This window comes from Leptinotarsa decemlineata, unplaced genomic scaffold (assembly GCF_025532065.1).
Source record: "Leptinotarsa decemlineata unplaced genomic scaffold, Ldec_3_MD MMD2_tig00078422_RagTag_RagTag, whole genome shotgun sequence".
NCBI classification, from domain to species: domain Eukaryota; kingdom Metazoa; phylum Arthropoda; class Insecta; order Coleoptera; family Chrysomelidae; genus Leptinotarsa; species Leptinotarsa decemlineata.
The window spans coordinates 17,457,613-17,482,854 of NW_027412747.1; the positions used below are offsets into that span (position 1 = coordinate 17,457,613).

A 25,242-nucleotide genomic window follows, 5' to 3' on the forward strand; every position below is an offset into this window, starting at 1 on the left:
TTTATCCGCTGAAGAAATATCATAATCATAAGAAATAACTGAAAATTTGCCAAATTTCTATTTTTCCTGACCAATTCAGGTTCTCCAGGTTGCTGGGTACCCTGTTATACATCATAATTCACTCTTATTTTTACACAAAAGAATTAATACATTTTACATTTTATACATTCATATTTAGTCATCTCTTAAAATGTATTTTATTCTGTACATAGGTCATATATTTTATTCTTCAATATCCCATATCACAATTATTATTGTCAACCTCGATTATATTCCCAGGACTACAAGTTAATCTATCATCTATCTTTGATTATTTGGGTTGAGGTTGGGAAGTGTCTATAAAATGTAAAATTTTCTTGAGACAAATGAAATGAAAAGATGTCAAAAGTTGCACAAAGTACATTTTAGAAACATATTTTACATAATTCTGTTTTAATAATAATAATAATGGTCTTTATTGGGTGAAATACAATATAACATCCTAAAGGCGAAGTTCAAAACTGCAGTGTAGAACACTACAGGTTTGTTCTACCACTTAACCTTCACAGCCAGCTACGAGAACTGGCAACAAAAAAAAAAAAACAAATACTAACAAAAAACAAAAAAATGGAAAATTAATAAATACATTATACACCTGATATCAATCAGCATTCCAATAACAAAAAAAAAGAATATACATATGTATAAACTATCGAGTATTTAAGTTTGTTTACCTAATAGTTCAATTTTCAATTTTTGCCTAAAAATACCTATTTTGAAATGTTTTAAATGAGGGGGAAGTTTTTTGTAAACGTTGCATATCTGATACGTAAATGATCGTTAGAAAGTGTATATCGGAGGAGTTAATAACCCTTTATGCCTTACATTCATGCTGTATCCAACATGCAAAATTATTGTTCTAAAAATGGCTTGATTCTGAATAATCTTAAAACCAACACCATTCTCTTTACAATTCAGGAAACTGATTGTAGTGTATTGGTTAGGTCTGAGATTAAAAGTATTGAACAGGTAAACTATAAAAAATTTTTAGGAGTTTTTATTGATTCCCAACTCAATTGGAATCATCATGTTGATTTCATACTGAAGAAATTAGCGACACACTGTTTCGTTATATGGAATCTGCGTAATTTTGTGTCTATTGAAATTCTTAAAAGTTACTATTATGCTTATGTTTACTCTGCCCTCAATTACTGTATTATTTGTTTTGGCAACTGCAATAGAATCAGTGACTTATTAATTTTCCAGAAAAAGATTATTAGAACAATTTGTTTTAAAAAACCACTCGATTCCTGTAAACCACTTTTTGCAAAGTTGAATATATTAACTGTTACTTGCATGTATATTCTTAATTGCGTAATCTACGTTAAATCAAATTGCTCCAAGTTTCAGAACAGAGATGATACATGTCTTCTTTCGGGCTTCACCCTGAGAAAAAACTATAACATTTTAATTCCTAGTCATAAGTTAGCCAAGGTCACTAATGGACCTCATATCATGTCAATAAAACTGTACAACAAGCTCCCAATATCCATTAAAAAAATAACTAGTGTAAAGCTCTTTAAACAAAAAGTTCGGAAACTATTATGTGAAAAGGTATTTTATTCGCTTGATGAATTTTTTCAGTCTGATTTGGAATTTTAAATTTTAATTTTTGTATCCCTTTTATGGTCTTAATGTTATATAGTATATCTTATAATTATGTTGTTTTATGATTGTGACCTCATTGTAATTGTACTGAGTTATGTGACTTTTTCCATGCCTTCCCTAGGTCTACGGAAATAAAGATTTTTTGATTTTGATTTTGATTCAAGTTGTGTACGTCAGTCCGAAAAGTAATTTTATTATATAGATAGGTCGGAATTTTATTACAGATAACCTTATGATAGAAACACGCTGAGTGTAATGACCTTCGGTTTTCCATATTGAGCCAACAAGTTTCTGACAGCTTTGATGAGATTCTGTTCCTTCTATGTGCCCCATGAATAAGGTGAAGACAGGAGTTTTGAATCTTCTGGAGTCCTTTCTTGTTCCTAATTATGACGCATGGTCCATAGAGTACATCTGCATAGTTCAAAGATGAAAGAACGAGACTGTCACATAAAGTAGTTTTTGTGTTTTTAGGGAGGAATTTTCGATTTCCGTAAATCAGCTTGATTGAAAGGGAAGCTTTCTGGATTAATTTATTCACAGGGGAATCAAATCGGAGATCACTATCTATAGTAACCCCAAGATTTTTTGCTTCCTTCTCAATTTCCAATACATAAGAACCTATACTAACATTGAGTTGTTGTTTTACAACATCTCCGTGATATTTTGGACCGAATATTAGTAATTTCGACTTAGATGTATTATTCATTAAGCACATATTTTCAGCAAGGGATGAAAATGTATCGAGATCATGACTGATCCGCCTATTAGCGTCATTTACTCTGTGTGGTTCAAAAGAATAATAGATTTGGGTGTCACCGGCATTACATTTATGTATGTAATGTATGTTGTAAGATTTCCTTTTTTAAACATTCCACTCACCTACATTAATATTAGAAGACCCACCGAAGGCGTTCCTCACGTCCCCCCCGACTCCCACGAGAGAGTCGCTGTTGTGCATGCCCCTCTCCCTTTCACCCCTCTCTTGCGGCATGCTATTCAACTGGTCTCTGTTGCCTGAGAGAACTAGTGGCGCCACCATTCCCTGTTGATGGGGAATGTGCTGCGATCGATCTCGTTCCCTCTCCCTCTCGGGCTGGTTCAACGGAGGAATCGAATTCACCATGGATGGATTGGTGGATGGAGGCAGACCCATCGGAGTTTGCGGGGCGCTGCGCGGGTTAGCCTGAGAAGTTGGAGTCGCGCCAGGTGGTAACGGAGGAGATTTCGTACTGCGCGGCGAAGAGTTCGGAGTACTTCTTGGAGATGACTGATGGTTCTATAATGGGAAGGCAATACTCGATGAATAATAATAATAATATTTATTAATTCAATGAAGTCACGTACAGAAATTGAGTACAATCTAAAATGGATTCAAAGGAATATAAAAATTATATAGAGGCAAAGTGGTAGTACCTGGTGTATAAAGTGCGTGTATAGATTTAAATAAACTATATAACAATAAATTGATTGATGTAACCGATACTACGTGGTAAGATATCATCATGAAAAATGAAAAATGAAACAGAAAGTTTTTTTTAATTACTTATATAACATTAAGACTAGAAAAAGATTTCATAAAAAAAATTATTCAGTCTGTAGATCGGGGGTCCGTATGAGCATTCTTATGAGTTTTAATAATTTAAAGTTACAAATGGGTAGTGATTTCAGATTAGGGGGTAGATGGTTATACACTTTGATTCCCATAACTGTGGGACTCTGGCTCGTTATTTGAAGAGTATGGTTTGGAATAATTTCTTATATTATTTTCCTTGTGGAATATGGATGTGTACTATCTGGGCAGTTGGCTTGGTGTTTTCTAACATCAAATCAAATCAGTTTATTCATTCAAAGGACCCATTAGGGTATAGAACATGTCAGGATATAATGTCTTAGTGCATGTATATAAATATAGTAAAGACTACATACATAACTACAAGACAACAAAAGGGACATCGATATAAGTTATTTGCTTAAAAAGTTACAATAAAAATTCATCAATGCTATAAAATAAATTTTCTTGCAGAAAGCGTTTTATGGAGTTTCGAAATTTGAAGTGTGTAGGCTGAGTTTTAATGCCAGTGGATAATTTATTGTAAATTTTTACACCTGTTGAAAGTGGTCCATTTGATGTTATTTGGAGATTGCTATGATTTGGATGGATTAGCTGATTATTTCTGGTTTGGTAGACATGTATGTCCGAATACCTGGGAAGAGTGTTTTTTATTTTATGGATGTAGCAGGCAACCTCTATAATATAAAGACAGGCCAGAGGAAGAATATTCAATTAGGCAAACAATGGTTTACAGGAATTCCAGGGTGATACATTTTTTACAGTTCTTACTGCTTTTTTTCTGAATAAGAAATAGATGCAGTGCTGCCGGAGAGTTTCCCCATAGTAAAATGCCATAAAGTAGAATAGACTGGATTTCAGCAAAGTAGAAATTTCTCAAACTTCCGATATCAACCACATTCCGCATACATCGAATTTGATATATTTTTGTATTTAATTTATTTATAGTTGCTGTAATATGCTCATTCCAGCTGAGATCGTCCTCTAGGGTTAATCCCAAGAATTTTGTTGTTGATTTTCTGTTAATATTCAAGTCATTCAGTTTGATCGAGAGTGGATTGTTTATTAGTCTTTGTCTGGTGTGAAAGATTAGATACTCAGTTTTTTCTGTATTGAAATGTAGTCGACATGTGCAAAGCAAGCTATTAGATAGATACATAGATATATTTTTATTTGATCAAGTTATGAATATACATTTGCGACAAGTCATATTATTATTATTATTATTATATCACATTGAAATCACATCAGAATACAAAAATATAATAATATCTGAAATATATAAATATAAAATAATAATAAAATTTCAATTTTACAACATTATCACTAATCATAAAATCATAAATAGAAATCAATTGAACAACAATCTAGCTATTTGTTTTTTAAAAATCTTTGGATTTTCGCAGAAGAAATCAACACTATGACAATATGTATTTCCCAATCTTAACATATTTGAGATGGGTGTATAAAAACCATAGTTTTTATAGTAGAAGGGGAAAAATTTGTTGATGACCTCGCAATAAAACCAAGCATTTTGAGCGCTCTTTGGGAGACATTGTTCACATAGTTATTAAAATAACGCTTGTTGTCTAATAATATTCCCAAATCTTTACATCTTGTTTTTTATCTAACATATTATCTTCTAATTGGTAATCAAATCGAATTGCTGATTGTGATCTACTAAACACCATTGAGAAACATTTCTTATTATTAAGATAAAAACAATTTGCATAAGACAATTCTGCTATATTATTGAGATCTATTTGGAGAAGATTAGCATCATACATATTTTCCACTACTCTGAAGATCTTCAGATCATCAGCAAAAAGGAGAAAATCAGAATACTGAATTTTAGTCTTAATGTCATTGATGAAAAGTCAAAACAGCACGGGACCACAATGGGATCCCTGAGGTACTCCTGATTTGACTGCATAAGGTTCAGAGATTATACCATTCAACCTCACTGATTGAAAACAACCTATCAAATAACTGCTTATCCAATCCAACATCCTACCACCTAACCCAATGGCATATAGTTTTTTAATCAATAAATCATGAGATTAGTCCGCAAATAGAGAGGACAAATTAAAATCAGCATTAAATATGAATTTTGAAAATGATTTATAAAACAATTAACAAATATAGAATCGAATTATAAAATAAAGATTCCTAAATATATATTTAGTCTGAATATGTACTTTGCATGAAATCAAGTATTGAATAAAAACAATCTAATATATGAAAATGGATGTTTGTTGGTTGGTTGGTAAGTGATAAATTCTACATCGCTCAACCGATCGTGTTGAAACTTGACACGTATAAGTAATTTTTCATAGAGAAGGTTTTTAGTTTATCATATTTTCTGTAACTCGCCACTAGATGGCGCTGTAGAACAATTTTTTGAAAGCACTGTTCTATAACGCTGCGCACGCCTAAGTTCATTTATTCTGATTCTGTCAAAACATTGGAACAGCAGTGATACAGCAACATAGTACTAGTTTCGTATAAAGTACTCTTTGATTTTCCTTTTGAACAAATTAAAATTCAATTCAGCTACATTACATGGAAGTTTGTTAAATAATTCAACGTCCAGAGAATTTGACATTTCAAGTCTAAATTTTGACTGTCTGAGTTGTCCCGCATTTCTAGTTTCATAATTATGATGATCTGAATGTTTGGAGAGTAGTAGTTTTTTATGTATTTCTAACAGTGAGTAGAAAATCAACATACAGGGAAAAGACATTATTCCCAATTTTCTAAGAAGTGGTTGACAGTGTGCGTCGAATGGAGCTCCAGCTATGAGTCTGATGGCTTTTTTCAGCATGCGAAAAGCTCTTATCGTGTAAGCAGATCTACCCCAAAGGAGTATCCCATATGAAACTTTCTCGAATAATTTTAATACTGCGTTCCCTATTAGCAAAATTAAAACTGAAATTAAAAAGCCGTGAATCACAAACAGCATTGAGGTCTCAGCAGGAAATCTACAATCCCTATATTTAATTCGGAAATATTTAAGTACCAATGAAGGCTTCAACTATATAATAGGTACAAAAACATTTATAGAACTACAAGGACTGCAAAACAACTTCATTATATGAAAAAAATGGAAAGGTCTGCAAACAAACAAAAAGAAAGCTGGGCAATCATCAATGACCTCAGGAGAAAAAAGAATATTGCTCCTACGAAAACTGACGTAAAATCTGATTGTATTAACAAATATTACTGCACTATGACACATAATTTATCCAAAGATATAAAATCCAATATTAATCCCTTGACTTTTCTTGAAGAAAAATCAGTTTCAGAGACGTTTTTCTTCATGCCTACAGATGTTATGTAAATTAGAAAATTTTTTAAAGAAATATGCCCCGAAGTAGTACCAAAAACAGAAAACAACCCACGAGCAAATTTATGCAAATTATCAAATGGTTGTACTACAAAGAATGTTTACAGATCTCAATTAACGATGAGCATCTTAAATCTCTTTTGATAATTGGTACAAGTAAAATTGATCCACAACTACAAAGTATTGTCGGTGGAAAATCACATAAATCTCATTAGTGTTTTTGTTTTACTGTGATTCATTTCAATTATTTGTTAGTTATTAATATGCTTAAACTTAGATACTTCAGTTAAGTTTTCTTTGTCATCATTTCGGTCGTTGAGTTTTACCTTGCAAGTAAATAAAATCGAGTAATTATCATTCTGTGTTTTCCTCTTCAACTTATCACAGCAATAGTATCAACAATTAGGTAATCATTGGCTGTCGCGGGCCAGATTGATGACAGTATATCATTGGCTGTCGCGGGCCGGATTGATGACACTGACGGGCCGGATTGATGACACTGACGGGCCGGATTTGGCCCGCGGGCCGTAGTTTGGAGACCCCTGGACTAGAATATCAACATATCTCAGTGATAAAGCTTTATATAGCGTAGAAGAGTTTCTGGGATTCTAAATATATTTTAAAATTATAGCTGTACAAACCTCAAGTAAATTTGTTGTCTAACTGTTATAATTGTACATTCTTATTATATTCTTCTTTATATATTTATTGTCATTGTTGCATTCCATTTTGCCCATCCCTATTTTTTATACATATATAACACTAAATATTGTATTGGCTATATTTTATCAATTTTAATAAATCTATTTCGTATACAAATATCTTATTTGACTAGTCCGATAAGTTAGATATTCTGTAGTTTTCACCACCCAATGTGTATTATTTTGTGATGAGTAAATGATTCTGATTAGATGTTCTGTAGGTATCTATTTGTTTCTGAGTAATACACCCAATCTGAACTGTGCAGATTTAATTTCAAAAATGGAAATGAAGGGTGATTATTTCATATTGATTTGTGGAGGAAGCATCTCTTTCAGCCACTCGAAGGAATTTTAGAAAAACCATGTGCTCAAGACCAAATATGCCACAAACAATACACACCTTCAACATTTTCATGAGTCCTTCAAGTTGCATCATAAGCTGCCGCCTCGAGTCCTGTAGTGTCGTCAAATGTGTTTCCAATTCATCTTTCCTCATTCGCAAAGCCCTCAGTTCATTCATCAATACTGGATTATCAGCACCATGACCACTAGATTCTAGCTCTTGTTGTCGCCTATTTTAACAATTCAGTACGATATTATATTTTATATTATATTATATATTATATTTTTAAAATAAATGTAATGACTACGGGTTATCAGCACTGTTTAAACAAAAGCATATGTTTATGTAAAAGTTTTACACCAAAGTAACTGAAAAGTTGAATAAAAATCAAACGAAACATTCTTACCGAAGCCTAGCAATTTCTCTCATGATTTCTCTATTTTTAGCTTCCAACTGACTGATCAGTTCCCTCTGGGCTCTTGTAGAATCCATACCCAGGCAAGCTTCAGATGGTACACGTCCCTAAAAATGATTCATCGATAAAAGAATTAGAATGTATTGTATTACAGAAGATGAACTTCTCCCTTTATTTCAATTGCTAGTTTGAATATATAAGTTATGTTGGTTTATGAAATAATAAAGGCGATATTATTATTATTATTATCAGTTCCTAAAATTCCAATTCGAAATTGGTAGTTAGTTTGAGTAAGATTGGAATCAAATCCTCACAATTATAATTACTCTCAGGACAATTTCTAAACTGTAAACAATATCTGTTTCGGAAATTATACAGGTAAAATTTTCAAATAATATATTGGGTGTTTACAGTTTTATAGTCATTAGTTCAACCTTTGTCTTCTGTATTGGTATTACAAAGGAGAGCTGTAATATACCTCTGTAAAGTTAACTCCAGAGATATATTTTGTCATAAAATAAATTCATATACAATCTTACATAAATCAGTATTTTTGGAAGTATAATTTTGTCGTAGATTCAGGTTTTACTAAACATTTTTTGAATTGTTCCAAGATTTTGAAAATGTTATTTTATACAGTAAATATTTTCAATGAAATCATAATTTAATCTTGTTTATAAGTTCCTACCTACAAATGAAACAGATATTTCTAACTATTGCTAAAAGCAAAGACATCCTTTACTTACCGTGTCCGGCGAAAGGGAGTTTTTTCTATAACCACTTCGAGGCTAAAAGAAGCAACAGCAAAAGCACATTTAGGAACATCATCCAACATAAAAAAGAGGTAAGAGTCAGAGAACATGCCATATCATCGTTTAATACAATAACTACAACTGGAAATATCACCTTACCATTCCAGTTCGAGCTTCCTGGGCCAGTTTAGCAGCGTATCTGGCTATCAGACGATGTTCGTCGTCACGAGCACTGTCCAAGCTGAAATTAGGTTTCTTATTGATTTTCTGCACCATTAAAATTCGTTTATCAATAGTAACCATTCTCAAAACTTGATTATTAGATGATATTAAGAACAAATATTTCAACTGAAGGGTGAAAATAATACTTCATAATTTACACAACAGTAACATTTAATGCTAACAGATGTTTCTATGTATCTACATTCAAACACATGTTTAAATAATGGTATTGATAGGTCGACGACATCCTTGTTTGCTGAGTTGGAATGATGTCAGTTAAATAGTTTTATAATTTATCTGTACAGCCTTAATCCTAGTATAGAATTCACAATGTAAATGAAGGATGATCACAATTCACTGAACTACCTAGATTTGAATATCTGCCCCTCAAACAACAAACACAATTTTTCAATATATCACAAACCCACCGTACAGATATAACAATTCACAATCTATGCATCCATACTCTCATAAACTTGCAGCATATCACTCCATGATACAGAGACTTATAAATATTCCGCATAAAAAATTACCAGAATTAAACATATTGCCGACAATAACGAATATATGAGGGTGACCTAGAAATGGCGGTAATTGTTTGAAAAATATCACTGTATTAGAAAGTACACAATCTATAAAGCATTTGTTTCAAGTTTGAAGACGCTGCGAAATGAAAATCATTTCAGTCTCGTGAAAGTTACGCGTCACACCGTAAATAAAAATCGCTTCAATTTTTTCTTCCAATGGACGAGAATTGACCATTTTAGAGATTGTTGACGTGGTACATTTCTACTAGTAAAACTAGTAAATGAGAATATTCTAACTGAACACTGATGTTCATTGTCGTACTGTACTTACTTTTTTTGTCGTTTTTAAAAACAAAAAATAACTTAACAAACCTTATCGGGTTGTTGGAATTGCCACATGGCAGATTAAAAGGAATATTTCTAGAAATATCGATATTGATGTGTTTGCCTACAGGAAATTATCAAATGTTCCGCCATTTTGTAGTCGGTGAAGATATTGTCTTCATATTCTAGGGTTGTGAAGTATTCGTCAGGAACTTCAAAATAATGTGTCACAAGACCCCAGATGGCGCCCAGTCGCCATCTTGAAAGTTTCATCTGTCAATTTCACTTCAAAATAAAGTATCCATACAATAATTTCATTATCCCTAATTTCAATTTCTTGAGTTGGCCCGTTCAAAAAATAAAAGAGGGGTACATTAAAGAAATGCACTGTATATTTTTCTATGTTGCTAATAACCCTAGTGGTGGATGCAACGATATTTCTAAATAAAAAAAAAAGATTCAACTATGCCAATCATCTCATAGGAAACACTCATAATTTCATACATAATTCGAAAATTCTACGCATTCAACCACAAAGTCAGAAATCAAATATATCGGAATATATAGAAATCATAAAACATCTTGCTAATAAAAACAACATCGTTCTGAATGATCAGATAGATATTTATAATTCACCAATTATCAATAATATTATTAATAATTTCCTAAATGCCCCTTGATATCTCTCTCTATCCACTGATGGAACTTTTAGTTCTATCAGTGGATGGAACATCATACACTTAGGTAATGGAAACTGCATGTCTTGTACACAAACATAGGTCAAAATTTGAATATATTTCTTCGTGTCATAGCATTCGCCTAAAATCTAAAAATAATTTTAAATTACCATTGCCTTCTTCATCCCTAGTAAAGGACTCCATTTTCTATAACGGTGTTAAAATGTATAATCACTTACCCTCTCATTTTAGAAATAGCTACGATAGTATTGACAGCTTCAGAAAATACACAAAAATACTTCTCGCGAGCAGACCCTATTATAGTTTGCAAGAATTTTACAATGACAACTTCCAGTGAAATTGTAATTTATTGCGGGTACTGTATAGCATACTCGATTAGACTTTTAAATTATAAGTCGTAAAATTGACAAAATGTTCAAATAACATTTCATGATTGATATTTTATTTATTCATTGACACTTATTCTATTGAATAAAATGTATAATTGATAAATGTATATGTTTATATACTGCTTGTTTATACAACAACTTTATTTTTATTCTATTTTACTTATATTTTACATTATTGTGTGTATTTTGACTAAATTTTTTTTTTCTGTACGTGTATATTCTACTTTGTCAACAAAACAAGAGTTTTTTTGACAATAAAGTATATTTTGATTGATTGATTGTTTATAAATCGCTCAGAAGATGACACAGTGTGTCGAAACAGCTGTTAGCATTAAATGTTGGTGTTGTGTAAATTTTGAAGTATTATTTTCATCCTACCCTTTCAATTGAAATGAATTAACACGTATTAGAAGCTGAAACTGTAGAACATAAGTATTTCTACAGAATTTTCAGAATGTTATACCAAAGTTTTTACATAGATTATGAAGAAAAAGAAAAATATTGTTAATGGTAGTAACTGAAAGTTAAAAATAATATTTCATAAATTTTACCTTCTAGCAGTAGACCTACTGTCGAGACTTCCCATGCCATCAAAAGCGGAAAAATTGCCATCAGGGAACCCGTTGTGTGATGGGATAGGTGAAGGTGGACTAGCGAGTGAAAAAAATAATAATAATCACTATGCTGAAAATCCATTTGTATGTATAAAAAAACAATTACTATATAATCTTTTTTATCTGATATCGTACATTTTAATGCCTTTATTTTTGTTTATTCATTATATTTTACGAGGGCTTTCCAAAAAGTAATCATCAGAAAACTCCACAGCAAAATATTTAATCTTCATCAATTATTTATTAATTTATACGGGTTATCCCCATTATATAATATACAGAAATAATAATACAAACACACCTGATCGATATATAAACTAGAAATAATTAAGTACAAGAACCATAAATCAAAAAACACAAGTAAATTTTATAATTCTGATCACAGACTACTTTTTTTATGTAAATAATGTAATACTAGTAACCTCCAATTTTCTATCATCAATCCTTTTGAGAGTGTGATCGATGGGAGAATGTATGCCATAGTTGGAATGTGGAAGAGATCAGGATTTCTGAGAGCTCTAAAAGGCACATCAACCCTCACGGCACGACAACCCTCAGAAGTCGAAACTTGTGCGAACTATGGATTAACGAGGTCTTGCCTTTTAACGTGTGATTCCTAACACGGGTTGGACAACAGCAAGTGAAAATCGATCGTTCAGACTAGGGTTTGAACCACCGACCAACACGGCAGTCAATTCGAGAGAGTGAACAAAGCACCCATGTCGAACCGCCTGGCTAGTGACGACATGTAGATGGATTTTATTTAAGAGTTCAGTGCATACGACAAGACTATTGATTAATTTGTATATAAATATTATATCAGAATTATTCAACATCAACAACATGATACAGTATTTCATGCTATAATGAAGCTGTAGAATTTGCAAATTAAGTGAATTTCTCCTTCAGTTGTCACATGTTTCAGGTCATTAAAATGAAAAAAAAAAAAAAAATAACAAAGCCCGAGCACATATTACTGTTTGACACTAATTTCAGGTGGTCTATACCGGATAATTTTTTTATGGACAAACACAAGCACTACAGGAAAATCCTTAAGGCGATCTAAGAGCGGTGCCTGTGCGAAAATAGCGATTCATGTTGGATTTGAATCGATGGAGATTAAATCCATTTGGACAAACGTTCTCAAGAAGTTTATTCCACATAAACGGAGTTATCCAAATGAAAAAGAGTTCTTAAACAGAGAAGTTCGAAGTGCAGCGAGTTGAACCTCAAAATGATGAGCAGTCACAGTCCGTCGCGTATTTCTGATAACGCTCTTGGTGGAATCAAATGTGACAAGTCACTTGAACACCTCCCATGAAAGTATTTATAAGTGAGTGACAAATCTCCAACCTTTCTTCGACGTTTCAGACTATCAAGGTTGCAAGTGATGTTCATGTCTCCAATCAGACAGATGGTTCTTTCAATAAATTGATGGATGTAGCCGTTACTACGTGGTAGGAAATCTCAATGAAGAAAATCGAATTGAAACTTTCTATGTTTTTACCACTTTTATTTTTAACTAACGTTACTGCAGTTTCGTCCTACAAGGCCATTTTCAAACTCATACATTAAACTAACAATGGTTTATTACATTAGCCCTTATATAGCACCCCTGTAGGTAATAATAGAGGTACATGGCTTGATTGAGTACTTGAATTTACAATTTACAATGTGGATGTGCTAATTTGAAATCCGGTGAGTAAACTAAATCGATTTGATCATTTAACAGGTTGCACCCGCAATGTTTATGCTTGTGAATTTCCAAGGATTCTAAATAATTGAGTTTGTAACCCTTCCTTGCATAGTGCAAAATTTCCGTATCATTTAGATTCGAGAACTTCTGGTCACATGCCAAGGAATTGTTTGAAAATGTCGAATCGTGTTTTCCTTTCGTGTTCAGCATACCGTTTATGGAAATTTCGACCACATTGTCCCACATAAATACCATTACACTCCGGACACTTAAGCTCTTTTCTGGATGGGATACAGCAGATTCAAAGAATGCTTAGGGTCGGAGCTCCATATATGAGAACAATACTCCAAAGAAGGTCTGATCTGAGCTTATGAAACATCAAAAGTTGCTGAGATATGTACAGTTTTCTGGTTCTGAATAGTTTTCTGGTTCTGAATAGTTTTCTGGTTCGGAACAGTGTTTCAAGCTTTCTAGAAGCAGCCTTTGCAATTCCAGCGACATGATCGTGCCAGTATATGTTGGTGTCGAAGCAAAAAGCAGAATTGTCTGTCCTGATATCCGGTTCAGAAAAATACAAACAAATAACACACTGATTCCTCACGGTTCATGCCTTTGGCAAATCATAAAATACTCCTGAACTAACCGCCTTCTAATTCAGGTCGGTGTACATCTTTTTTAGAAAAAAAAATATGAAGCATAGAGCATAGCACTAAAAGGACACTTACACTATGTGCGACAGATTCAAAGTTTTCTCAGGTTGCTCTGGAAACCTGGGCAAGTTATTCCTCTGCTTGTCAGGAACACAACGAAAAGATTTCCTCAATGACTGCCCGATGGTCTTGCTCGGGGACTACGATTAAATGAAAAATTGATAAGAAAAACTCTGACTGCAAATAAAATCATACTTACAAATGAAGCGTACTCTTTAACTTGATGATCCAAATTATGTGGAGCCGAAACTCTTCCTCTCCAAAAACAATCTTGGCAGAGAGTATAATGGGGGCATTTTTGACACCGGTAACGAAAACCTGTGAAGTTTTCTCGCTGACACGCGTCACATTGGACTGGATGAATAACTGAAATGTGTTCCTCATATACTACTCTACCGCAAAAATTTTACAGATGGAACAGTAAAAAAATCAAAATATGAAGTTGAGAATAACTGAAGTATAATGTGATGAAGTGAGTCACTTTTCAAATTACATATTAGAAGGATGTGAGCTTTAGGGAAACAGCAGGTGTCAACTTATATTAAATAGAACATTGCAAATCGTTACACTAACAAGCAAACCTCGTAGCTTCATTTTTGGGCCAAAAACTCTTGGAACTGTGCAAACCTCATATCTCCACAATCTGTGTTAATTTCTTATTCAACATGAAGCAAATCTCTCCACTCCAGAACTTTCTTATTGTAGTTGGTAGGCCTGGTAACTCCCCGTTGCTGTATTGTTGTTGGTATACAGCCTCTTTAATTTGTGTAATAGTTTGTGGTTAATTCACTGTTCATTCAAACTGTGAAAATCACCAAATTTTTCAAAGTAGGTGTCTATAAAAAGATAAAACAATCTCTTTATGGACGTTTTAAGTGAGTTTGCATTATGTTGTATGTTTTTGAGGTTATGTTTGTTCTTTCTTGGTGTTGAGAATTCTGATAACTACTAGGTCAACAAAACCAATCAAAACATTCATCAGTCTTCATTTGAACTAGGGATACCTGATATCTTCTTCTTCTTCAATTTGTTTCCTCAAGAGTTCGCTTCATGTAGAGCAGCAAGAACTTTATCTTGTGAAGAATGGACATGTTCCTTTATGGCCTTGCACAAAAATTAGGTTCCACTATATTTTCATCTGTTTAAAAATCTGTTTTTCTGTTAACCAGCTGTCGCACCCCTACGAACGACAACCCTCAGAAGTCGAAACTTGTGCGAGCTAAGGACTAACGAGATCTTACCTTTTAATGTGTGATTTCTAATGTTAGGAAAGTAAAATTTACTAACAAGATATTTAAAAAATGACTTCATTGAGCCCATCATTTCAACCTTTTCCAAAATTCGATTTAGTTTTTGTTAGTTCAATGTAGCATTCTTCAAAAAAGCCTCAAATTACCTAAGCTGATTATTATTATAAGAACATAGGCTATCCGATTATTATAATTTAAAGAAATTAAATTAGCAAATGAAAGTTTACTAAAGCTCTAATTAATTTTATTTCATACAATCATTATGGATCTCAGTTTCATATGTTTCAACTGTTGTTGAGCTGTTCCACTAATTTTCCTCAAAGGTGACTTAGGAAAAATCTTTTAAATTAAAAAATACTCACCGCATTCAACATTTGCTATTCGATGTAAAAGAGGTAGCCATACCAAAGCCGGTGGCGCCGGATCAGACATCAAAGTGTCCAGAAAGTCATTTACGGTAATCTTTATATTCTGAAATTAAAAACAACAGTTTCGAACTCACATTCTCATCTACTCCAACGACAACAACTTACAGGATTGAATATAGAGTTGGCAAGTGAATCGGTGTAATTGAAAGTGGGAGATTCATATACAGCCGCGGGTAGGGCTAACACTTCTTGGAGGTACTCGTTGAACCTCCATTGTAACAGTAACCCGTTACTGTCAGATATTTGAGAAAATATGTCTGAAACATGGTGTAAAAAAGTTCTGTAATTGGCTCACATATATATGAAAATTTTCTTGTTTTATGTGTATCAAAAGAGTAAGTAAGTGTAAGATTATATTTCCTTGAATTAATAGTGAAAAATATTTTCAAAAACAAGCTATAATTATTAACATTTATTTGGTAAATAGGATACATTCCTAATATACAATAACAAAACATAACAATATTCAAAAATCATGATTTATCATCTGATTTGTAATAAATTCAGTTACATTTGTTAGAAATGTGTTGCAGTAGTTCAGTTTTGATCCTTTTTTAAGGAGCTGATTTAACTAAATGAGGCAATTTGTTGTATGTATCAAAACCTTTGACATATACTGAGTTCATACTGTTTTTGGTGTTAGTTCTATGTAGTTCTCTTAGTTCTATGTCTAGTGCAATATTGGTGAAAATCACAATTGAAACAAATAGATTATTAAGACATGTTCCAGTTAAATCATTAACAATGTTTTGCACGAATATCATTGTCAGGTATAGAAGTCTCTGGAGAAATAAAAAAATAAACTTAAAAAACCCATCAAATTATTTTACATTACACAGTGTATATATCAAAACTTGTGTTGAAATTTAACAATTTTTTAAAAAAACATAATTTTTGTCTTAGCATTACTAAGATCAAGTAACATGAACATAACGGAAACGCTAGCAGTTTTGTAAAAATATAAAGTGGCATATTAATGTGCTCAATTACAAATGTTACTCTATAAATGAAACAACATATCCGTAACATGAGAGATGGCTATGTTTTATCTCTTGCAGACTTTTTCTTACGGTGAACCAATCAGAGCACAGAACCCCTATTTTCAATAACTGACAGTTACGAATTCTATGTCAGTTTTAGACTTTACAGTTTACTTAGTTTTTCAATCATTAATTTTTGATGTAAGTACATTGACAAATAATTTATTATCAAAATATCCAAAACTGAAACAATTTTGAAAGTTTTATTGCTTTGGTTCAGCGTTACAGTATGTCATCTACATACCAAAATTTCCCCAGGAATATATTTGATGATGTAAAAAATTAATTTACAAGCAGATTTTCTGAAATGAAGTGAATAGTGGAACATTTTGAATGTGAAATCAGTTTGAACTTGTTCTTCTATTGAAAAAATGATATTCATCATTTGCTTAAAGATTATTAAATACAAACTATAACAGCTAATAACTTTAGTATTTCTAGTCCAAAGGGGAATGTTCCTCAAATTGGGTTATTACAGCAAATGCAAGTTTGAACAAAATAAAGTTGAGTTTAATTCATGAGTTTTTCAAATTCACTTCGAAAAGTATTCAAATTGATGTTTCAAATGTTGGGTTTTAATTTTTAAAAGGATTTGTTTCTAATTCACATATTGGCAACAGCGCCTATATCAAGTTGAAATAATTTATTCGTACCTAGATATTCTACTTTTAAAAAGGAAAATTATCTTTATAAATCAACAATTAAGGCAAAATATAAATTATAGTTCAATACCACCTCCACAAGCCACATAAACACCAGTTGTTTTGTTATTTATTTATATAGAAGAAAATAGGTTAGGTGCACAAAATGTCATATGTCACAGAATGTCTCGGAACTCGGAACATAAGTAAACAGAACAGCACGCCTCTGAAATATGTCATCTTTGTTTGTCTCATACAGGTAACAGATTCATCGTCCATTTTAGCTATAACCGATGTTGCCAAATGGTGAAATAGAAACGAATCCCTTTAAATGTTGAATGCATTATTTCATTTCTCTTTTTTAAGTATTTAAATATTAAAAAAAAAAAGTTGAAATTAGAAGTTCAAAATGCGTTGTTTTAGAGCTCTTTTATGAAAACTACTTGATTTTCGTCAGGAGGAAAATTCCCCATTACCAAAAATAAACCAGCGTAAACTGAAAAATAATTTGAACAAAATACGGCAAGACCCTCTATCTATTCGATAGTGAATGGTATCAAAAATAATGGCTATCTAGATGAAGTTTTATTAAAATTGAGTGTAGATGATACATGTAGTCAAATATTGTTTTTTATCTTCAAAGAGTTATTTATTCATTCACATGCAACTATTTTAATGAGGTCATTCACTTCCCTCATCTCAGATTATACTCACATCGTAATTTGTCCATTAATTTTCCAGCACATAATGTAGCGAGGGCCACTTTTATGGAAAATACTCTGATTTTTCCAACGTTATCCCTACAAAAGAAGTAACTTGGTCTGTCAATGGATGAGGTATGAACATTGACACTGTTCAATCGGTCAATTAAAAATATTTGAAAAGAGTCACTACATATACCTCATTAATTGAAGTAACACTTAACACTTTATTGTGAGTTTTTCTATGAACAGTTTACAAACCCGCAACACGTGTTTCGTTATACTGTAAAATGTTCAGTGCAAATCTCACAATAAAATTTTACTTTAATACGGATCGGCCAATATCATCACATATCAAACACTGATCAAATAAGAAACTTACACGGTGGCATACGCAGCAAGTATCCAATTCAATAACAAACTAGAACAAACATCAACATGGGCCTGCTGAGTCGGAGGGGCCCTTTTATTTAGACTGTGATAAAGTGAACACAATAAAGTTTCTAAACGAGCAACACTCAATTCCTGTGACGGTTCTAGAGCATGTAGACCTTGCTCTCGGAAAGCTTCTATAACATTCCATATATCTACAGCATGTACTGAAAAAAGAAAAATTTATTTTGAAATTGCAAGTCTACTGGTAATTTTCCTTCTGACGACTTGCGCTAGTTTTTGAAACATGTTATTGTCGAACCCAAAGTCAAAAGTTGGCTCTCCAGTCTACTTTCAGAGATATGGCAACTCAAGTCCAGAAATTAACCATTAAGAAACTCGCTTTAGATAATAAAAACTTGTAAAATAACATATTGTTTTTAAAAATGCTTACTGCAGACCTTTATTCACCAGTTACTTCCATTTTTTCTATATAAAAAGTTCAATCTCCTCCAAATTATTCCTTTTTTAGCAAACTACATACTATTATAAACAGCTTTTTTTCATATTACTGAATAACGCTTTTACAACACACTTTTTCCTTAGTCAAGAAATGAATGCGACATTGGCAATACATAAAAAATACAAAGAATAAAATTGTTAACGAAACAATCTAAGCTATAACCTAACCTAGCCAGAGCTAAATACAACAGGTGCAAATAAAACATTTATTGCAAATTTATTAAGAATGTAATGTTTTTTTTGAGTTGTAGTTTCCCTAATTGAATCTAGCTTTGGCTAGGTTGAGTGAAAAGTTTTGTTTCATTGAAGTTCAAGTGAAATTTTCAAAATCTGGCAACATTATTTTCATTTCTTGATATAATAATAATAAATTGATTTCATTTACCTAAAAAAGAAATAAATGTAGACACAAGTGATAAACGTAAATTAGATGAACATGCGTATAATCAGCGTAAGCTGAATAATCGCCTGTTCACAATAATACAGGCCTAATTAAAATGAGTAATAATTAGAGCTTAGCAAAAATCGACATACAGATCACCAATACCCAGTATTTAAGAAGTATCTTCAAGCATTTTTTAAATGTCATTATCGTGTAAAAATATAGGAAAAACTATGACTAAAAAGTGCCGAGGTGTGTTTGCAAATGACCAGGACAAAGCCATTTTGAGTATAATAGTTGTTAGTCTGGGATAAACTAAAAATTAAAAAATATAAGATAAAATATGTATGTAGGTTAGCTGAGTTATGTATACACGTTATCCAGGATATCACAATATTTAAATTTGACTAAGTTGATATAAAAAATTCAACATTGTATCTGCTTTACTGTTACTAACACAAACACAATAGAAATAATATCTACTTATATATCGCAAACAATACCACATCACATTTCCCATTCAGTGGGTAAATAAAACGTAACAGTATAATTCCTGAAGGATTGTTACACAGTAAGATGATATCTCCAACTCGGTTCTAAAGTCACGGTATTTTTGGTGATATCATTTGGTAACTGTGACAAGGATGAGATGGTTATTTCCATCACTAATCTTTTAGAATTTGATTCCAAAAAATGAACAGAAGTTTTCAATTATGAAAAGTTACAAATAGATGAATAATGGTTCCTACCTCCAAAAGTAGAGAAGTAGGAGCACCGTTCGTGATAAGCTGACAAAAATACACGAGACTAATAAAAAGCTTTTCTAAAACTAGTGCGAGCCATTAAAATGGATATTTACCCTTAAAGCTGCAAGCCTCAACCTTTATTTCTCAATACTTACAGCTAACTTTTTTCTGTATAAATCTCAGCTTTGTTGCTGTTCTGTAGGAAGCAAATCTTATCAAATCGAAATTATGAGCACTCATTTCGTGAATCAATGCTAATCTGTGGTCCGAAGACCCGGAAAGGCCCTCTTGACCCTGCATGTCTGAAAAAACACAATCTTAATTGGAAGTAGGTTAATGATTTGTTCAAGTTACTTGATCCAAATTAAACTGTATGATATCAATTTAATTTATAATTAGTATAGATCACATATCGGCATAGATTGATTGAAAAATTTGTTTGAATATGGTCCAAGTTTACAGACCTCTCAAACATAAATCATGAGTATCGAGAGCAACTCTAGCTGTCAGTTTCACATGATAAACAGCAATTTTCAATACAAATGTTCAAGAAAATGCATGTTGATGAATGAAAAGTTGAAGAAACTCACTCGTGCTATTTATTCTTCATGAAATTGATGACATCATTGTCAATTTTAATGTCTTTTCATTTAAATTAGTGGAGCAGAAATTTCAAGACACAGTAACATCCTCCATTTTCTGGGGACTCCTCCTTCTCCTCCACCGTCCTTCGTACCTTTTCAACCCGTATCACATATAGCAGTGTGTGACCAGGTAAAGAGATAAAGAGAAGGATCGACAAAATTCTGTCAAGCATTGTCAAGGTTACAAAAATTGGAACGTTTCGTGACAGTTACAACTTGGCTCCCGTGTTTTGGAAAGAAAACTTCCGATTCATGAGAAGCTTTTATCCAAAGTAACTGACGTCATTTCAAAGAAATTCAATAATAAAAACAGATACATAGATATTACTATACAGGGTGTTATGTAAGTACGTGGCCAAACTTATAAGGGTGATTCTTTGGGTAATTCTAAAACAAAAAGTTCAAATAAACGTAAGTCCGGCAATGCTTTGTTTTCAAGATAGAGGATGTAAATGTTTGTGAAAGAATTTGTTTTTTTGTTTTTAAATATTTCAATAATCCTTTGCCGATTTTTACATTATTCTATTTACATCTCATTTTCTGTTTAAAAATTCTGAGTTTGAAGTTGGAATTCACAAATTACATTATGAAAAGTTTTATACCCTCCAAACCACGGGAGCGAAATACTAATGTCGATGGGTTCAATGCTCCTAATTAACTGCTGTTAAACTTTTACCGCTAACAGCGGCACAATATTCACAGAACATCACATTAATGATTACAGTTGCAATTGAGTTAACGCCTAATCGAGTAGGCAGCGCAGTGCCAAGGCTTCTGACGTCATTATCAGCTTGTCCAGGCGAATTTAGTCCAAAACGCATGATATGAGGTTATTTTGGACATTATTTGAAATTTGACATACTGAAAAAAAAACTGAAAGGCTAACAAAAAGGAGTGGATTTGTAAATTCCAAGGCTGTTTACCTTATATCGCTGTTATTCATACATTTTTCTAATTACAAAATTGTGTTCAGCGATAAATGAAAATAAATCTGAATAAAATATTGCTTCAATTATTATTGTCATCTAAAATAGTTTTTGGAAAACACAGAAAAATTTCGGAGATTTGTTCACGACATAAAGCTGTAACTAGTTAAGTCTGACACTATATATTTTTTTATTTCAGTATAATGGGCTATTAATTCCTTCTTAACTTCCTATGAAGTCTATTTATAACTATTATAAAACACGGTCGTCAGAACAAAGCAAATGTTAAATATATTTTATATTGTGTGGTCTATTTCTATGAAAGCGTAGGAGGTCGACTAAAGTCGATATAATTCACTGTGAATTGACTGTGAATTGACAAATTCACAGGTATGACTGTGAATTCACGTTTATAACTGATCATTTATGAGCAGCGTCTGTGAGCAGCAAATTCTTCGCATGTGCACTTTGCACTCGGCACAATAGATGTCAGTTTGTTACATTTATTGGAAATTAATTCAGTATATAATTGAAAAGACTCGTAACCTAACCTAATCGAAGTTGGATTCAATTAGTGCCACTAGAACTTCAAAAACATAACGCTCATTGGATCATTTCATACGAAATCAATCAATGGAAAAATAGTTTTGGATCATGACCTCTTGGATGTTTTTAATGTTTGCTTCGTTATTAGTACCAACAACGAATATCAGAAATCCAAAAGATTCAGATTTTTATGGAAATCAGTAGACACTAGATTAGATTGATAGGGGAGCTGACATATGACCTGTTTCACTGCAACCTTTGCATATCTGTTATGATACATCTCACATCCTAATTCATTTAGAAAATTTAAATTGGTGTCATTTTTTTCAGTTTTACAAGTCTTTCATTCAATATACAATATGAGTATTCAACTGGAATTGTTTTTCAGAAATAAAAAGAAATATACCAAATTTCAGAGGCATGAAATTATCTTATTTTTTCTATATCTTTTGTAAATTGCATCACTATTGCAAAAGCTCATCTCAACACAACCTAGCTCAATATTAAATATGTTATTCTATAAAACTCAAATAGGGCTATTGAAATTCAGTTACAGGTATAAGATAATTTCATAACATATCCTACTACGTAGGAGTGCATAAGTCAAGAAATTTGTGGGTTACGTAACATATGTTATCTATATTTGATGCCAAGAGAGGAAATAGTTTTGAGCTTGTTGAATTTTACATGCTTTCCTATTATTAATAATAATGATAATAATATGACTTTATTCATCGTAACCTAATGTCACATGAAAGGGTGTAGTGTCGTTCGGTGAGTGTTATTATCACTCAATACTGGAAAATATAAGAAGTACAGATAAAGGAAGTGGATGAATTGAAAAAAATATTCTTTATCATTCTCTATCATTGATTTTATTATTTATTTTTTACATATAAATTTGCCTACAAAGTAATTATTGGAGCTTTTCGCAGACGCTCAAGTCATCTCTGGTTATGGCCCTTTACTGGTCCCAAGAGATCTTACGTAGGCTTGGTAGTTTTGAGCTGCATTATTATTATTGCAAAATTCGCAGTATCCTGGAGGACCGTGAGGACCAGGCATACCCCTGAGTCCCGGAATACCTGAGGAAAAAAATTGAAAGCACTATAAAAAATATCCTAGAAAGTAAGCATTTTCAATTGAAAGAATGTATTATAGTAGTTTTCAAAACAAGTTCAAAACACAAAATTGCGTCATCTCATTTGGAAACGGGCAAATTGATGAGCGCTAAAATGAATGAATGTAATCAACATACGAATATTTTTATCTTTTAGGCATCTTAATGAACGTTCAAGTATACCAACTTATACGACCACAGTGGGGACAACGCATGCTTTATCAATAAAATGCGGGATAAAAGATATTATTTTTGGGTTTAATCAGAGAGAACAAGAATGATGTCTCTGTTCTGGTGGAGAAAAAGTAAAAAGTATTTTCAATAGAATCATTTCACGCCAGCCACTTCAAATTCCACTTATTAAGTTACATTGTTCACATGTTGTGGTTAGCTTAGGTTGTTCAGAGCAGTGACCACGTCGCATCGTTTCATTTCCATTTCTGTGGCTTCACTTGTTCGACTTATATCGTATGCACAAATTGATGACACATGTATATTCATGGAATAATTATTAAGGGCAACTATGAGCTTCTCTTGAAATATATCCTATAAAAATAGAGGTGAGTTGTATATTTTCGTAGTTATTTCTTATTGTTATAATGTTACTGAAAATTGAATAGAAAAACTAAACAGACAAACTCAAAAACACAAAAAGATATCAGCAAACTGATATATGGATATGAAAAGCACAAAATCTTATGACGTTTTCTCTGTTATTGTACTGATAGAATTATCCACTAGATATGTTTCATTCCAGCGTCATTTCTGGGTATACTCAAAATAGATCTTTGGTACCCCCTTTTCATCACAAGATAAGTCGATTATCTTGCATGGTCCCACCGTTCGCGGGAGAGGGGTATAAAAGAAAACATACACATCTCTACTCAATGGAAAATGTTGTAAAATTGATGATACTTTTTTACATCTGATGAAGTTTCGATTATACACATTTGAAATGATTTCAAAGTGTTCTCCAGGAGATTATATGACTGACATTTTCAATTTTCTGTGAATATTATTTCATTATCAGTTTTAATTTATAAATTCATAATATCTTTTTTTATTGCTCGGGACCCATATCTATATAACTTGTGGGTTTCACGTTATATTCTACCTTGTCTTCCAGGTTCTCCTCTATCACCTTCTGGACCAGGTAGCCCGATACCGGGGCTGCCAGGAGGACCTGAAAAATCAGCAAAAATAAAGCAGTTATAATAACAATAGACGAAAATCGAATATAGAATTTCAATACCGCTCAAGATTTTTGGAAAATCTATTACCTGGAGGACCTCTAGCTCCTGGAGATCCTTCAACACCAACACCTTCGGGGCCACGATCCCCTTTTTCACCCCTTTCTCCGGTAAAACCGATCGAACCTGGAGGTCCAGCTGGACCTGGTAATCCCATGAAACCCATTTCTCCTGGCAGACCTGGTGGACCTGGGTCACCTGAGTAGACGTAAATTATGTATCAGACGATTTACAGAGAAGTAGAAATATGATAGCATTTAAGATTTTTTTATTTATTTGAACAATAAAAGAATTATTACTATCATATTTCCGAATGAAGTTTAAGGTACCATGCAGTGAATGATATTTTCAAAATTACTCAAAAGTGAAAATTATATTACATGCATTCATGGACTTTTGACATTATGTGAAAAATGTGAAAGATATACTATTTAATTCCTTATCTTGTCACAGATATTTTGACAAACTTGATGTTCCTATTTTATAACTATTTCTATATATTTTTATCATTCATAACAAAGAAATTGAAGCCACTGAGATTATTGAATATAAAAGCAATAGAAGCTGTCAATATACATCCTAGTGCAGCCCTTGATAGTTATTTGTGTACCAAGGGTAATAATTAGATGTTCTGTGGGAGACAATGTTCTAAACCCGAAGGCATACTTATAACATTAATTGAAAATTCAATTGAAATTAAATGATACTGAAGTGAAC

At 32.5% G+C, this 25,242-nt stretch overlaps 2 protein-coding genes across 2 annotated transcripts in view; both read right to left on the minus strand.

Annotated features, from left to right (window-relative positions):
* Nucleotides 1–20,804, minus strand: part of Dyb (Dystrobrevin) — a 40,115-nt gene extending 19,311 nt beyond the window's left edge. The window contains exons 1-14 of the mRNA XM_074186504.1: nucleotides 20,630–20,804; nucleotides 20,195–20,341; nucleotides 18,400–18,616; nucleotides 18,031–18,116; nucleotides 15,741–15,892; nucleotides 15,570–15,678; nucleotides 14,157–14,323; nucleotides 13,973–14,097; nucleotides 11,489–11,587; nucleotides 8,937–9,018; nucleotides 8,772–8,813; nucleotides 8,017–8,132; nucleotides 7,668–7,839; nucleotides 2,530–2,926 (exon numbers count right to left, since the gene is read on the minus strand). Coding sequence (XP_074042605.1) covers nucleotides 2,530–2,926; nucleotides 7,668–7,839; nucleotides 8,017–8,132; nucleotides 8,772–8,813; nucleotides 8,937–9,018; nucleotides 11,489–11,587; nucleotides 13,973–14,097; nucleotides 14,157–14,323; nucleotides 15,570–15,678; nucleotides 15,741–15,892; nucleotides 18,031–18,116; nucleotides 18,400–18,616; nucleotides 20,195–20,339 — 1,909 coding nt within the window. The 5' untranslated portion in view covers nucleotides 20,340–20,341; nucleotides 20,630–20,804. The remainder of the gene's footprint in view (nucleotides 1–2,529; nucleotides 2,927–7,667; nucleotides 7,840–8,016; nucleotides 8,133–8,771; nucleotides 8,814–8,936; nucleotides 9,019–11,488; nucleotides 11,588–13,972; nucleotides 14,098–14,156; nucleotides 14,324–15,569; nucleotides 15,679–15,740; nucleotides 15,893–18,030; nucleotides 18,117–18,399; nucleotides 18,617–20,194; nucleotides 20,342–20,629) is intronic.
* Nucleotides 20,805–23,004: 2,200 nt separating this feature from the next.
* Nucleotides 23,005–25,242, minus strand: part of LOC111505023 (uncharacterized) — a 209,147-nt gene continuing 206,909 nt past the window's right edge. The window contains exons 21-23 of the mRNA XM_074186446.1: nucleotides 24,556–24,723; nucleotides 24,390–24,458; nucleotides 23,005–23,240 (exon numbers count right to left, since the gene is read on the minus strand). Of these exons, the coding sequence (XP_074042547.1) occupies nucleotides 23,110–23,240; nucleotides 24,390–24,458; nucleotides 24,556–24,723 (368 nt within the window). The 3' untranslated portion in view covers nucleotides 23,005–23,109. The remainder of the gene's footprint in view (nucleotides 23,241–24,389; nucleotides 24,459–24,555; nucleotides 24,724–25,242) is intronic.